This window comes from Rhineura floridana, chromosome 2 (genome assembly GCF_030035675.1).
Source record: "Rhineura floridana isolate rRhiFlo1 chromosome 2, rRhiFlo1.hap2, whole genome shotgun sequence".
In the NCBI taxonomy this organism is placed as follows: domain Eukaryota; kingdom Metazoa; phylum Chordata; class Lepidosauria; order Squamata; family Rhineuridae; genus Rhineura; species Rhineura floridana.
This window is the reverse complement of record NC_084481.1, coordinates 97,865,209-97,879,964: the sequence shown is the minus strand read 5'-3', so window position 1 is coordinate 97,879,964 and position 14,756 is coordinate 97,865,209. Positions and strand designations below refer to the sequence as shown.

The 14,756-nt window shown below is 42.2% G+C and overlaps 1 protein-coding gene across 4 annotated transcripts; it reads right to left on the bottom strand.

Moving 5' to 3' along the window:
* Positions 1-1,027: 1,027 nt before the first annotated feature.
* Positions 1,028-13,873, bottom strand: SELENOH (selenoprotein H). 4 transcript variants are annotated; one of them, XM_061609675.1, is made up of 5 exons: positions 13,593-13,873; positions 9,824-9,973; positions 7,084-7,229; positions 2,485-2,614; positions 1,028-1,267 (listed from the first exon to the last, which is right to left on the bottom strand). In XM_061609675.1, exons 2-4 carry the CDS (start codon positions 9,970-9,972, stop codon positions 2,514-2,516), a joined length of 396 nt encoding a protein of 131 aa, XP_061465659.1. In that variant the 5' UTR covers position 9,973; positions 13,593-13,873; the 3' UTR covers positions 1,028-1,267; positions 2,485-2,513. The 4 variants fall into 4 exon arrangements, with proteins under 4 accessions (XP_061465659.1, XP_061465660.1, XP_061465661.1 ...); XM_061609676.1 differs by having other exon boundaries at positions 1,028-1,262; positions 13,593-13,872; XM_061609677.1 differs by lacking the exon at positions 13,593-13,873 and adding an exon at positions 13,285-13,465.
* Between the last annotated feature and the right edge of the window lie 883 nt (positions 13,874-14,756).

The window sequence follows — 14,756 nt, the reverse complement described above, 5'->3', positions numbered from 1 at the left end:
CTTGTCATGATTCATTTTCATTTTATTGGTCCTTATGCAGCCCATTACAGAATCCAGCCATCAATTTAGCTCCTGCACAAACTCCCCTGACAAAGGAATAGAATTGACAACACCTCCCTTCAAACCCTCAAATTACCTCGCCAAGCCTAGACCTCAACCAGTTGGGTTGTGAGACTGAGGGGCAGAAGAATGCTTAGTAAACCAGAATTATCTTGGCCAACAGAGTACAAAATCAAACCCCAGAACTTGATTAAATTGGTTTTCTGGTGAGGGAAACCGATTCTTTAAATAGCAACCCCCCTCTCAACCTAAGTTGCTGCCGGACTACAGTTGAATAAAATGGGGAAAGGTCAACTCTGCTTATGTCACTTTTCTAGGTATCATTTAGATTGTAAAGGATAGGATAGTAAACTGGTAGAAGACATTTGAAAACACTGAAACTCGAGAGTCTAGAACACCCTTTGCTGAAGCAATGGATTTAAGGATTTAAGAAATGTAGTCTACTACAGGAACCAATAATAAAACGCACACAAAGCAGGGACGCCAAAGACACGCACAAAGCAGGCATGTAAACCTGATGTTGCAGAAGAATGACTATACACAGGAAGTTATTGCAGGGTATACAGGTGGATCATAGCACCAAGAGAGTCTAACAGATAGCCTAAAAGTACTGAAGAGCTAATAGAAAAATAGTTAAGAAAAGGCTCAACAAACCTTTATAAATGCAGTTCTTTTTGCAATCAAAGTATAAAGCTGCAATAAACTGCATTGGGAATAAAGCATGTGGAATGTTAAGCTATGTCGATGTGTTGCACAGGATTTTGAGGACGGTGACAAGCCTTTTCAGCTCTCAACAGTTAAGCTATGCCACAATTATTTTTGTTTGTTAGAGAAAAGGGCTTCACACTCACCATTGATCTGGAAGCACAACTTTTATTTAGCTAAGCTACAGCACATGCTGCGCTAAAGTATGCCTAGACAGCTACTCTGACACCTTTATTGACTGAACAGAATTAAAAGACAAAAGTTTAAAGTATTCTAGAAGTTCAAGCTTTATTGAAAAACAAGGCCTGCCCCCAAATGATTAACAAAGCAATGAGACTTTAAAAAGGTGGTCAGGCAACAAATATCTGGTCCATTTTTCCTTTTGTGGAGAAGGGGCAGCAGCTTCAGAGATGTGACTGGAGTTTCATTATTTACCCCACTTAGTCATATCCCATCATGGACGCTCCAACTCTCACACGGGATGAATGGTTCATCAGCTGTGCTAGACACAAGGACAGATAGCCATTAGCCACAGATCTTCCTCATTAGAGTATATCTTTGTGGGGAAGGAAAAGCCCCAAGTGTAGCCACAGGGTAAAGAACCTCATGTTCTTGACTTTCTTTTCTCAAGAAAAACCAAATAGATGATGGACAACACAGCCATGAACTAAGAGATTCCTTTAATTTTATTTATTTATTAAAATTATATAAGCAGCCAATCAATAATTATTTCCTGAGCACCTAAACAGACCATTTAAAAACATATATAGTATAAATGAAAAAGGAGGAAAAAAATGAGCAAACAACTTTCCTTGTAACAGAGGCAGACTAACAGCTCAGATTAAACCCGTAATATAAGCAACACCCCAGGTCAGGTTAGTTTAAAACAATTAAAAAGCCTGGGGAAATAAAAGGTCTAAAACACAAAAACGGAAGGTGCCAGGCAAGCCTGCTGGTAGGCTATCCCACAGCCTGGGTGTCACCACCAAAATGCCCTCTTTGGGGGCCACCCTGCCTCACTTCACTTAAAGACTTAATGCACTTTCATTCACACTCAGGATCCAGTGTTACCACACTGATGTCAAGAAAGAATTTTTGCACTGGACAGATTAACTACTACCCATTCCAAGCCTTTCCTGTATCGTAGCTTGCTTGTTATCCAGAACATTCAGCACTGCTAATACCTGTTCAAGACCCCTGCTCTTGACAGTGTCACACTATTGTGTAGGTCAGGGGTAGGAAACCTTTCTTTCCCCCTGTACAAGGCCACATTCCATCAGGGGTATTCTTTTGGGGATCACATACTAGCAATGGGCAGGGCTGGACCCAAAAGGGGGGCACCCATTTTTTCTCTCTTGCTGCCACCTCCTTTACCCCTCCTTGTCACTCACATGCAGTTGGGCTAATGGTGATCATGTATAAAGCTGACACATGGATGACCCATCCTGACCTCAAAGGACTCTGACTTAGCGATGGAAGCAGCTGAGCTTGCTTGGTTCCCAAACCCTCCTCCACTCAGCCTCCTGTGTGCCCAAAACATTATTTCCATTAAAAAAGGGGGGGGAGGGAGAGGGCAGCACAGAGACCACAAAAGTATGACTATATGAGAGAGTAATTCTTGAGTCAGCCTTAAGCAATTACATCAGAGGGTCAGGCCTGCCAAATAATGTTCTGACTTCCAGCAGATCTTAGAGGAAACAGCTTCTTTGTTGTACAAACCTGTAGGTAATCTTGCTCAGTTGTTGGCTTTATTCCAAGTTGTCCTTCAGCATTTCAACCATCTTGTTTGGTTCTGGGAACTTGAGCTTGCGCGGTGGCCCTTTCTTGAGGCCGCTCCATAACTCCACCTCTAAAAATCAATAAAAGCAAGAGGCAAGTCACCGGCAGCATTTGTACTGTGTTACTGCCAGTAAACCACAAGCACGCAGCCAAAAGGGCATCTCCCTCTGCTAGCCTGGGAGCAAGGTTGTGTGCATTGATTAGACTGCTAATAGATTTGTAGAACAGTAGAAGTGGATTTGTAGACATCTGGTCACACACATTCTAGGCAGGTCAAAACTACACCAAGAGTAATTGGCACTGCTGAAGGTTTCTCTACCAAGCTGCCCTTCTGAAATTTCTCCAAAATCTTATCATACAATCATAGAGTTGGAAGGGGCCTATAAGGCAAGAATCCAGCTTAAAGTATACCTGGTAGGTGGCTGTCCACCTGCCTCTTGAATGCCTCCAGTGTTGGGATAGCCCACCACCTCCCTAGGTAACTGGTTCCATTGTCATACCGCTCTAACAGGAAGTTTTCCCTGATGTTCAGTCGAAATCTGATTTCCTGTAACTTGAGCCCATTATTCCGTGACCTGCATTCTGGGAAGAGATCATGGCCCTCTTCCGTGTGACTACCCTTTAAATACTTGAACAGTGCTATCATATCTCCCCTCAGTCTTCTTTTCTCAAGGCTAAACATGCCCAGTTCTCTCAATCTCTCCTCACAGGGCTTTGTTTCCAGTCCCCTGATCATCCTTGTTGACCTCTGAACCTGCATCTTTCATAGAATCATAGAATAGTAGATTGGAAGGGGCCTATAAGGCCATCAAGTCCAACCCCCTGCTCAATGCATACTTTTTAAAAGTATGATGTCCAGAACTGGACATAAGAACATAAGAAGAGCCTGCTGGATCAGGCCAGTGGCCCATCTAGTCCAGCATCCTGGTCACAGTGGCCAACCAGGTGCCTGGGGGAAGCCCGCAAGCAGGACCCGAGTGCAAGAACATTCTCCCCTCCTGAGGCTTCCGGCAACTGGTTTTCAGAAGCATGCTGCCTCTGACTAGGGTGGCAGAGCACAGCCATCATGGCTAGTAGCCATTGATAGCCCTGTCCTCCATGAATTTGTCTAATCTTCTTTTAAAGCCGTCCAAGCTGGTGGCCATTACTGCGTCTTGTGGGAGCAAATTCCATAGTTTAACTATGCTCTGAGTAAAGAAGTACTTCCTTTTGTCTGTCCTGAATCTTCCAACATTCAGCTTCTTTGAATGTCCACGAGTTCTAGTATTATGAGAGATGGAGAAAAACTTTTCTCTATCCACTTTCTCAATGCCATGCATAATTTTATACACTTCTATCATGTCTCCTCTGACCCGCCTTTTCTCTAAACTAAAAAGCCCCAAATGCTGCAACCTTTTCTCATAAGGGAGTCGCTCCATCCCCTTGATCATTCTGGTTGCCCTCCTCTGAACCCTTTCCAACTCTATAATATCCTTGTTGAGATGAGGCGACCAGAACTGTACACAGTATTCCAAATGCGGCCGCACCATAGATTTATACAATGGCATTATGATGTCGGCTGTTTTATTTTCAATACCTTTCCTAATTATCGCTAGCATGGAATTTGCCTTTTTCACAGCTGCCGCACACTGGGTCGACATTTTCATCGTGCTGTCCACTACAACCCCGAGGTCTCTCTCCTGGTCGGTCACCGCCAGTTCAGACCCCATGAGCGTATATGTAAAATTGAGATTTTTTGCTCCAATATGCATAATTTTACACTTGTTTATATTGAATTGCATTTGCCATTTTTCTGCCCATTCACTCAGTTTGGAGAGGTCTTTTTGGAGCTCTTCGCAATCCCTTTTTGTTTTAACAACCCTGAACAATTTAGTATCGTCAGCAAATTTGGCCACTTCACTGCTCACTCCTAATTCTAGATCATTAATGAACAAGTTGAAAGGTACAGGTCCCAATACCGATCCTTGAGGGACTCCACTTACTACAGCCTTCCACTGGGAGAACTGTCCGTTTATTCCTACTCTCTGCTTTCTGCTTCTTAACCAATTCCTTGCCCACAAGAGGACCTCTCCTTTTATTCCATGACTGCTAAGCTTCCTCAGAAGTCTTTGGTGAGGTACCTTGTCAAAAGCTTTTTGAAAGTCTAAGTACGCTATGTCCACTGGATCATCTCTATCTATATGCTTGTTGACACTCTCAAAGAATTCTAATAGGTTACTGAAACAGGACTTTCCCTTGCAGAAGCCATGCTGGCTCTGTTTCAGCAAGGCTTGTCCTTCTGTGTGCTTAGTTAATCTAGCTTTAATAATACTTCCTACCAGTTTTCCAGGGACAGAAGTTAAGCTAACTGGCCTGTAATTTCCAGGATCCCCCCATGATCCCTTTTTGAAGATTGGCGTTACATTTGCTACTTTCCAGTCCTCAGGCACGGAGGAGGACCTGAGTGACAAGTTACATATTGTAGTTAGCAGACCAGCAATTTCACATTTGAGTTCTTTGAGAACTCTCGGGTGGATGCCATCCGGGCCCAGTGGTTTGTCAGTTTTTATATTGTCTATTAAGCCTAGAACTTCCTCTCTCGTTACCACTATTTGCCTCAGTTCCTCAGAATCCCTTCCTGCAAATGTTAGTTCAGGTTCAGGGATCTGCCCTATATCTTCCACTGTGAAGACAGATGCAAAAAATTCATTTAGCTTCTTCGCAATCTCCTTATTGTTCTTTAGTACACCTTTCACTCCCTTATCATCCAAGGATCCAATCGCCTCCCTAGATGGTCTCCTGCTTTGAATGTATTTATAGAATTTTTTGTTGTTGGTTTTTATGTTCTTAGCAATGTGCTTCTCAAATTCTTTTTTAGCATCCCTTATTGTCTTCTTGCATTTCTTTTGCCAGAGTTTGTGTTCCTTTTTATTTTCTTCATTCGGACAAGACTTCTATTTTCTGAAGGAAGACTTTTTGCCTCTGAGAGCTTCCTTGACTTTGCTCATTAACCATGCTAGCATCTTCTTGGCCCTGGTGGTACCTTTTCTAATCTGCGGTACGCACTCCAGTTGAGCTTCTAATATAGTGTTTTTAAACAACTTCCAAGCATTTTTGAGTGATGTGACCCTCTGGACTTTGTTTTTCAGCTTTCTTTTTACCAATCCCCTCATTTTTGTGAAGTTTCCTCTTTTGAAGTCAAATGTGACCATGCTGGATTTTCTTGGCAATTGGCCATTTACATGTATGTTTAATTTAATAGCACTATGGTCACTGCTCCCAATTGGTTCGACAACACTTACGTCTGGCACCAGGTCCCGGTCCCCACTGAGGATTAAGTCCAGGGTTGCCATCCCTCTGGTCGGTTCCATGACCAACTGGTGTAGGGCACAGTCATTTAGAATATCTAGAAATTTTGCTTCTTTGTCGTGACTGGAACACATTTGCGGCCAGTCTATGTCCGGGTAGTTGAAGTCACCCATTACTACCACATTTCCTAGTTTGGATGCTTCCTCAATTTCATATCTCATCTCAAGGTCTCCCTCAGCATTTTGATCAGGGGGACGAGAAGATCGTTCCCAGTATTAAATCCCTCCTGGGGCATGGTATCACCACCCACAACGATTCTGTGGAGGAGTCCACCTCTTTTGGGGTTTCGAGCTTGGTGGAGCTTACTCAAGATGAGGCCTAACCAGTGCCAAATAGTGGGGAACTAGTACTTCATGTGATTTGGAAACTATACTTCTGTTAATGCAGTGTAAAATAGCATTTGTCTTTTTTGCAGCCACATTGCGCTGTTGGCTCATATTCAGCTTATGATCAACAACAATTTCAATATCTTTCTCACATGCAGTACTGCTGAGCCAAGAATCCTCCATCTTATAACTGCACTTTGTTTCTTTTTCCTAACTGTAGAACTTTGCACTTCTTACTATTAAATTTTATTCTATTGTTTTCAGACCAATGCTCCAGCCTATCAAGATCACGTTGAATTTTATGTTTTCCAGGGTATTAGCTATTCTTCCTAATTTTGTATCATCTGCAAATTTGAAAGCATTCACTGCACCTCCTCATCCAAGTCATTAATGAAATGTTAAAGAGCACTGGGCCCAGAACTGAGCTCTGCAGTACTTCCCCCCACTTTGAGAAGAAGCCATTGACAAGCACTTTTTGAGAACGGTTCTGTAGCCAACTGTCGAACCACTTGATATCCAGCCCACATTTAGCTGGCTTACTAATCAGAATATCATGGGGCACTCTGTCAAAAGCTGTGCTGAAGTTGAGATATATTATGTCCACAGCATTCCTACAGTCTACCAGGGAGGTTACCCAATCAAAAAATGAGATAAGATTATTCTGGAAGGATTTGTTCTTGACAAATCATGCTGGCTTCCAGTAATCACTGCATTTTTCCAAGGTGCTTACAGATTGGCTGCTTCAGACTTTTCCTGAGGATTGATGTCAGGCTGACTGGTAATTTCCATATAGAGATGGCAACTGCAGGGATGTTCCCCACAGTCTCTCCCCCACTGAAAAGCCCCCTGTGACAGGATCACTTACTGGCGCCATCTTCTTTCAACAGCACCACCTCAAAGCTGTTCCTGCGGGGTTTCTCAGGGTTGACCACCACCATGATGTCAGGAAAGGCGTGGTGCAGTGCCTGGCTGACCGCGTCAGCACTGCGCCCGTAGACTCGTCAGCTTTTACTGTGGGAGGAGGAAAAGTACTCAGACCATTATCTTAAAGTCTCTGTTGAACCCATACAGAACCAAATCAATGAACTGTTTGATTACCTGGAGAAAGAATTCACCCCATCACCACTCCAGTGTTCAGAATTCAGCCCGTTCCTCCCATTCCATATGGCATATGTTTTATTTAGGAATTACATTTCCATTCAAAACACACATGCTTTTACTACAGCTGCAGCATTATTCAGTTTTAAAAAATCAGATATAATTTTGACTGACTTAAAAAAAGTCCTCAGATTAAAAAAAATAAAATCTGCTGACCAGTTAAACTGTTTTACACCACTACTGATACCGCTTTGCTTGGTGCTTATTTTATTATCCTTCTGGCACCAGCAAATACCTTTTTCTAAAGCTGTTTAGATGCAATTTTAATCATGCTGTTTCATGCTATATTTGTTTTAATGTTTTCGATTGCTGTAAACCACCCAGAGAGCTTCGGCTATGGGGCGGTATACAAGGGCAATAAATAAATAAATAAATTTATAATTTTGTGGCTTTTAGCTCATTTTATTTGTTTGTATGCTCATTTTGTTTTATTCTTTTTGTAAACCATCCAGGGAATTCAACTGAAGGGTGGTATAAAATTACTTATAAAAACCAACCACAGATGGTAAACGGAGGCATTTCTTCTAAGATGAAAAAAAAGGGGACAATGCCTCTTCTAAGTGAATGTCTATTTGCCTGTTGCAACACAAGGGCATCATGTAAAACAAAAACAATAAGCATACGACGGACCAGATCAGTAGCTTACGTGTAACTCCTGGATTCATCTGTCACTAGAGGCTCAAGTATCCTCTGTGGCTAGGACTGCCTTTTCCCAGCTTTGTCTGGTTCGTCAGCTACAGTTGTTCCTGGACAGAGATAGCCTGACCTCTGTACTCCATGCATTGGTAACCTTGAGGCTCTATCTGGGGCTGCCCGTGGCCCCAGTTCGAAAGCTCCAGCTGGTGCAAATGTGGCAGTCAGACTGCTGATGGGAGCACATGGCTGACATCACGTGACACCACTTTTAAAACATCTGCACTGGCTGCCCATTCACAGCTGAGCCAGGTTCAAGATTCTTGTATTAATTTACAAAGCCCTGAACAATGTAGCTCCAGGAACCTTTATATCCCAGCTCGATCACTGAGATCATCTGCAGGAGTAGCTTTGCTCTGGTAACCTCAGGGCTGGATTATTGCAACGACTGTTACATAGGCTACTTTTGAAAATGGTTCAGAAGCTTCAATAAGTGCAGAATGCAGCTGCTCGATCGTTAATGGGTTCAAGGTGAACAGAGTATATAACACCTATCCTGTTCCAATTGCACTTCCAAGCCCAATTCAAAGTGCTGGTTTTGACCTATACAGCTCTTTACAACACAGGACCCCAATATCTTCTGGAACACCTCTCATGATATGAACCTACCCGGACCCTTTGATCTTCCTCTGAGGCCCTTCTCCATGTTCCCCCTCTGAGGGAGATTTGGAGGGTGATGACAAGGGAGAGGGCCTTTTCAGTTGTAGCTCCCCATCTGTGGAATACTGTTCCCAGTGAGGTCTGCCTGGCACCTTCATTGTCATATTTTCGGTGCCAGGTAAAAACATACCTTTTCTCCCAGGCATCTGATCAATTTGTGATGTTTTGTTTTAATATGCTGCCAAACCTTCCTGTAGCTGCATAGGGGTGCTATTGCTATTGTTTTGTTGTAGTTTATTGTTATGCTTTTATAGTGTTTTAACAACAGGTTGTCCCCCAAGTTGGCAAGGCTCATGTAACATCGACATGAAATTGAGCCTTCAGTGTCATTAGCCCAGTTCTCTGGAATGCTCTGCCCACAGAGATTCGGCAGGCGCCTTCTGTTTTCACTTTAAAATGCCCGCTGAAAACCTTTCTGTTCCACCAGGCTTATGCAGGCAATTAAGATGTTTTATTGCAATAGTTGACCTTTATTTTTATTGTATTTTTAATGTTATTATTTTTTGGGTTTTTTTAACTTCTTGTAAACTGCTTTGATGTTTTTAACGAAATAACGGTATACAAATATATTTATAAATAAATAACATTTTGTTTGGAACTATTGTTTTTTCTTGTATGCAAATGTAAGCAGATTTGTCAATTAAAATGAATACGATTAACAGACTAAAGGTTGTACCCAACAGCCTCAGTCTGCTAGCACAAGAGTGCTTGCAATAGCAGAGGTCTCTATCAATGTTGCGCAACATGTCTGCTGGCAGGACTGCTATGCAAGAGCTTATGCAAGCAGAAATGCTGCAAAACTACCTTGTCTATTCCTATCCTTAGGAACTGTGTCTACATGTGCAAGCTGTACACTTATGGAACCTCCCGTGCAAAATGACCTGCTATTAGAACAAGTTCAACACTAACTTCCTCCAGCACTAACTTAGCTCTATGTTGGATACAACCCTAAGGTTTCTTTTATCGGACAACAACCTGCCCCATTTTATACTGGGAATACGGTCTAGAATGTAAATTGCCTTGTATGAAACAACCCCTCAGGGTGCCCTCCTCTTCCAACAGGCAGGATATGCCAGTAGCAGACAGATGCTCACCAATGCTCAATGACCACATGAATGCCCAGCTTTTCATTCTTCTTCAGTCTCTTGGGTGACTTCTCAGCACCATTTGTTTCCACTCCACTGGATACTGTCGCCTTTGCCCGAGGTGCCCCTGCCTTCCTCTTCCGCCCTTTGGGGGGCATTCTACTCCAAAAGCAAATGGAAAGACAAGACAGTACGATAAGGAACGCCACACTTGCCCTCTTGGGCTGCAGATCTCAATATATGAGGCCTTCATCAGAGGGGCAGCAAAGAAGATGCAGCTCCTTGTGTTTGCTTTTATTGCCTTATCCCAGATCAGACCACGGTCCGTCTAGCTCCATATTGTCTACACTGACTGGCAGCAGTTCTCCAGAATTTCTGATAGTGGTCTTTCCCAACTGCATTCAGAGATCCCAAGAACTGAACAGGGGATCTTCTGCATGCAGAGTATGTGCTCTACACTGAGCTATGTAGTCTTTCCCCTTCTGCAAAAAATATCATCACATTCATTGTCAAAAATAGAAGAACCCCAAAGGTTTGACGAGGTGCGCCTGGCGCCAACACTTATCTTTTCGGCACCAGGTCAAGACTTTCCTCTTCTCCCAGGCATTTTAGCATGTGTTTTTAAATTGTTTTAAATTTTTAAATTGTGTTTTAAATTGTTTTTAAAAGATGATGTGTTTTAAATTTGTATATTTGTTTTAATGTTTTTAGTTACTGTAAACCGCCCAGAGAGCTTTGGCTATGGGGCAGGGTGTGTCTGTCTGTCTGTGTGTCTATCTATCTATAAAGAAGAACACCAGAAAGGCTTCAGTGTTCAGCATTTATAAATTAGGTCCATCAAGGCCTCTTGAAAACACAATGCAAGATGATGTTTGGATTGATCTATGTACTCAACCCAGGGCCTCTCAAGCAAAGAGAGTGCAAGGTTGTTGTTGTTTTTAAAAGCCTACAACCTATTTAAACCAGTTTGTTTGTTTGTTTGTTTATTATTTGATTTATATCCTGCCCTTCCTCCCAGCAGGAGCCCAGTGGGGGCAGTGTGTACCGTACCTTTACTTGTAAACCGCCCAGAGAAGTTTTGTTATTGAGCAGTGTATAAATACTGCAAATAAAAATAAATTACAGGGATGGTGTAAAAGCCGTAACGGAAGGGGCCAGAATAGGCCCTTTCTAAAAGAAACTGATGCCAAAAACACTGGGATGCCTTAGATACACTTGAGAACAATATTTAAGAACCAAAGATTAGCCCTTTAACAACCAAAATACCATCTGGAACGGCCCAGAACAGCAACTTCCGAACAAGCCAGGCCTACCAAATTCACCAGTCATACATGACTAGATGGGATTCATGCAATAAGCCACAAAACTTCCACACAAACCACATTCCAAGTTCCAGGCTATAATACATTTTCCAGACAGCCCAGAACAGCAACTTCCCAATGAGCCAGACCTACAAAATTCACCAGCTACACATGACTGGATGGGATTAATGCAGTAAACCATAAAACTTCCATGGAAACCACTTTCCACGCAATAAACAATACACCTTTTCTGAACATGGCCCAGAACGCTAACATCCTAACTAGCCAAGCCAACCAAATGCACCAGTCATGCATAACATACACTAAATGCACTAAACCCCAAAACTTTCACAGCAATCATTTTCTTCTGCAGTGGCTTTTCAGTCCCAGTCCTAGTAGACATGGTCACTGTACAGCAGTGGACTGCTACAGAAGTGCTCAGAAAAAAACATTACTTCCACAGCGAAGTAAAACTCAGAGACAGAAGCAGAGAATGAAGCAAATAAATCAGACCGTCATAAACAATTTCAATACTCCTATTTCAAGAAATGCGCCTCAAGAATCATGGTCAACAATCAAATTCTTATCTTCAGCAGTACAACAGTGTTACATTTCATCTTGGTCATTGTGTTTAATGGGTTATCTGTGCAAGAAACCGAAGGAGGACCCAATGGTTTTATGTCAGGGAGTATGGGCTCCTGCTGGGAGGAAGGGCAGGATATAAACTGAATAATAAATAAAAAAATATGTCAAGGCTGGTACCATCTCTCCTGCCTTGAGGTAAATCAAGCTCCTCATAGTGTATTCAAATGTCCAAAGCGTTGTCACAAATGAAGAATTCATACCACTGGGCAGAAATGTTTTATTCTATAACATGTTCTTCAATCAATCAATCAATCATTTATTACGGTTAAAGACCAGCACATAACATGATTTGGCACAATGTGAGATGATTTTCAGTGTTGAAAAGAGTTAAGCACTGTTCTATGCTTGAAATTGTCTTGCACACGTCCCTGTGCAAAATATGATATAAGTGTTTATTACATAGAATGTTTACAAAAATATGTTTTGCAGTTTGTTCTTCGGCATAACTGGATTTCATAGTGTATGGATGGTGTAAAAGCTGGAACGGAACAGGCCAGAAGGGGCCTTTTATAAAAGAAATTGATGCAAAAAACACTAGGTTGTGTTAGAGAGAATATTTAAGAACCAAAACCCCTCCAGTATTATATTTTATTAATGAGTTAACTACCTAAATGCCACCCAGAACAGCAACTTTAAAAATATTGCGGCTATTTATACTCATTGTTACATTTATACATAAATGTTGTTTTAGACTATATTCTGCTAGTTTATTTTTACCGCGTTCATGCTTTCCCAAAGAATACAGCTAACAATACTATGTGTTAAAATATTTTTAGAAGAATGAAAAATCATTATAGTATGTCAGAACTACTCTTTATAGTTATATTTGTTTGTTTATTTATGTCATGATAGCAGTTTTGTGTCTTACTGTATCCCTTCTAAGCATGTGTGGCTTCTGAATTTAGTAGGCCTGACTTGCTGGGCATTCCAGGCCGTTTCCCAGAGAAACGTATTATAGCCTGGAACAGCGATCAGAACGTGGTGTCCGTGGAACTTTTGCAGTTTATTGCATGAATCCCATTTAGTCATGAGCGGCTGGTAAATTTGGTAGGCCTGGCTTGCTTGAAAGTTGCCGTTCTGGGTGGCATTTAGGTAGTTAACTCATTAATAAAATATAATACTGGAGAGGTTTTGGTTCTTAAATATTCTCTCTAACACAACCTAGTGTTTTTTGCATCAATTTCTTTTATAAAAGGCCCCTTCTGGCCTGTTCCGTTCCAGCTTTTACACCATCCATACGCTATGAAATCCAGTTATGCCGAAGAACAAACTGCAAAACATAACGGCAGGAATACGGCAACGACAGGGCGGCAATCAAACCCAAACAGAGAAGGAAAAAGCAACAGCAGTAACAATAGCTGCAGGCAGGATGAAACCAGTACAGGATATAAACGAAGCTAATTAGGACAGACAAAGAGCTGCCAAAAACAACCCACTTACGCGAAAGTTTAGAGGGATCTAAGAGGCAGATTACAGAAAAGCTAGACTGCAACTCCCGCTTTCTGCAGAACTAAACGCTCTTACCTGGCTTTTTCCTAACAACGGCCCAACCCACGCCTAGCCCAAGGACAATAAAGGAAATTGCGCTATAGCGTCAACCATTTGCTCCGATGGGAGGAGAGTACTGAGGATATTCACAATAAAGTCGGGGAAACCACAAAGCAGCAGCCTGGTGGTCCCAAATTCAGCGACAGACTGTTCTTGTGAAGAATAGATTCCTTTCTCAGCTATCAAAACGGTTTGTTGTGAAGGAATAACAATCACAGCCTTTTAACCCCCCCTTTTTAAAAACGGTTTTGCAAGATGGTTGCTGCCATCCTCCTAGTACCTACCCAAGTCTCTCTTTAAATCGTGGTGTAGTCGCTCACGTCGAATCCTGGCGTCTAGGGCAGCGTTACCTGACGCGACTTTTAAAATTTTGTTGCAAATTCAGAATGCAATAATAGTAATGAAAACGACCCGGAAACTCCCCGACTAGCATTAATCGCATGGAACCAGTTTTGTTGTTACATGGTGGGCAGGGCAGTAAAGCAGGCGGCCGGAACCATTGGATGAACCATCCGTATACCGACGTATCATGTCGGTATACCGGTCCACACTACGGATCACTTAATGCCGATAAGCATTATCACTCATTTTAAGTGCCCTGCCTCACGCCTGAGTGTGGGGCGGTTAAAAACATAGAACTGTGTTTTCCCCCAATAATATTCTTGATATGTGAATGAAAGCTATAAGAAGGGCGTGGCCGGTGGCATTTAAATTGAATCATAAACGCAACTATTCTGCACTGTTTCTCAAATTAATATCGCCGTTACCACGTCATAGGGATAAAACCTATGCAATATATGCTAAAAAATAAGTTCAATCTAGCTACTGCAAGAACCATGAAATTTAGGAAGAACTGATAGTTTTGCTGTTTCCTTTTCTCTCCCCACCCACTTTTCCTTTTGTGTCCCGTCTTTTAAATTATACAGGTCTCTTAAAAGACCCCCAACCCCTCCCTCCTATCTTCCAGTGCAGTAGTCTCTCCCTGTAGCATGGCAACTGCTAAAGGCTAATCCACCCATTTATGGCAATCAACTGATCATGTGGAGTATCCGGTAGAAAGTAGAAGCGTAAAGCAATGCAGAGTTGTCAGTGGTGTTTATTGATGGTTGATTCACACACTCAAGTAATCACATGGCAGTGTAGCTTTCATAGAATTTCAATAGTGGGTGAACAGCTCCCCCCATACCTTTACTATGACACATCCATCTCCTCACTTAGGCACCCACACCTAATTTTAGGGAACTTGCATCAGTATATATTCTGGCTATGGTCTGAAGGCACAGAAGGCCAGCTCCCTGTTGAGGGTCAGGTGTGGTCAGTGCCTGGATGGGAAACTGCCTGGGAACCATATGTAAGCCGCCTTGGGTTTCTATCATGGAAAGAAAGGTGGGGTATAAATGTAATAAATAATATTACCCACCCTATATATGTTCCATTGCAAACTGAGT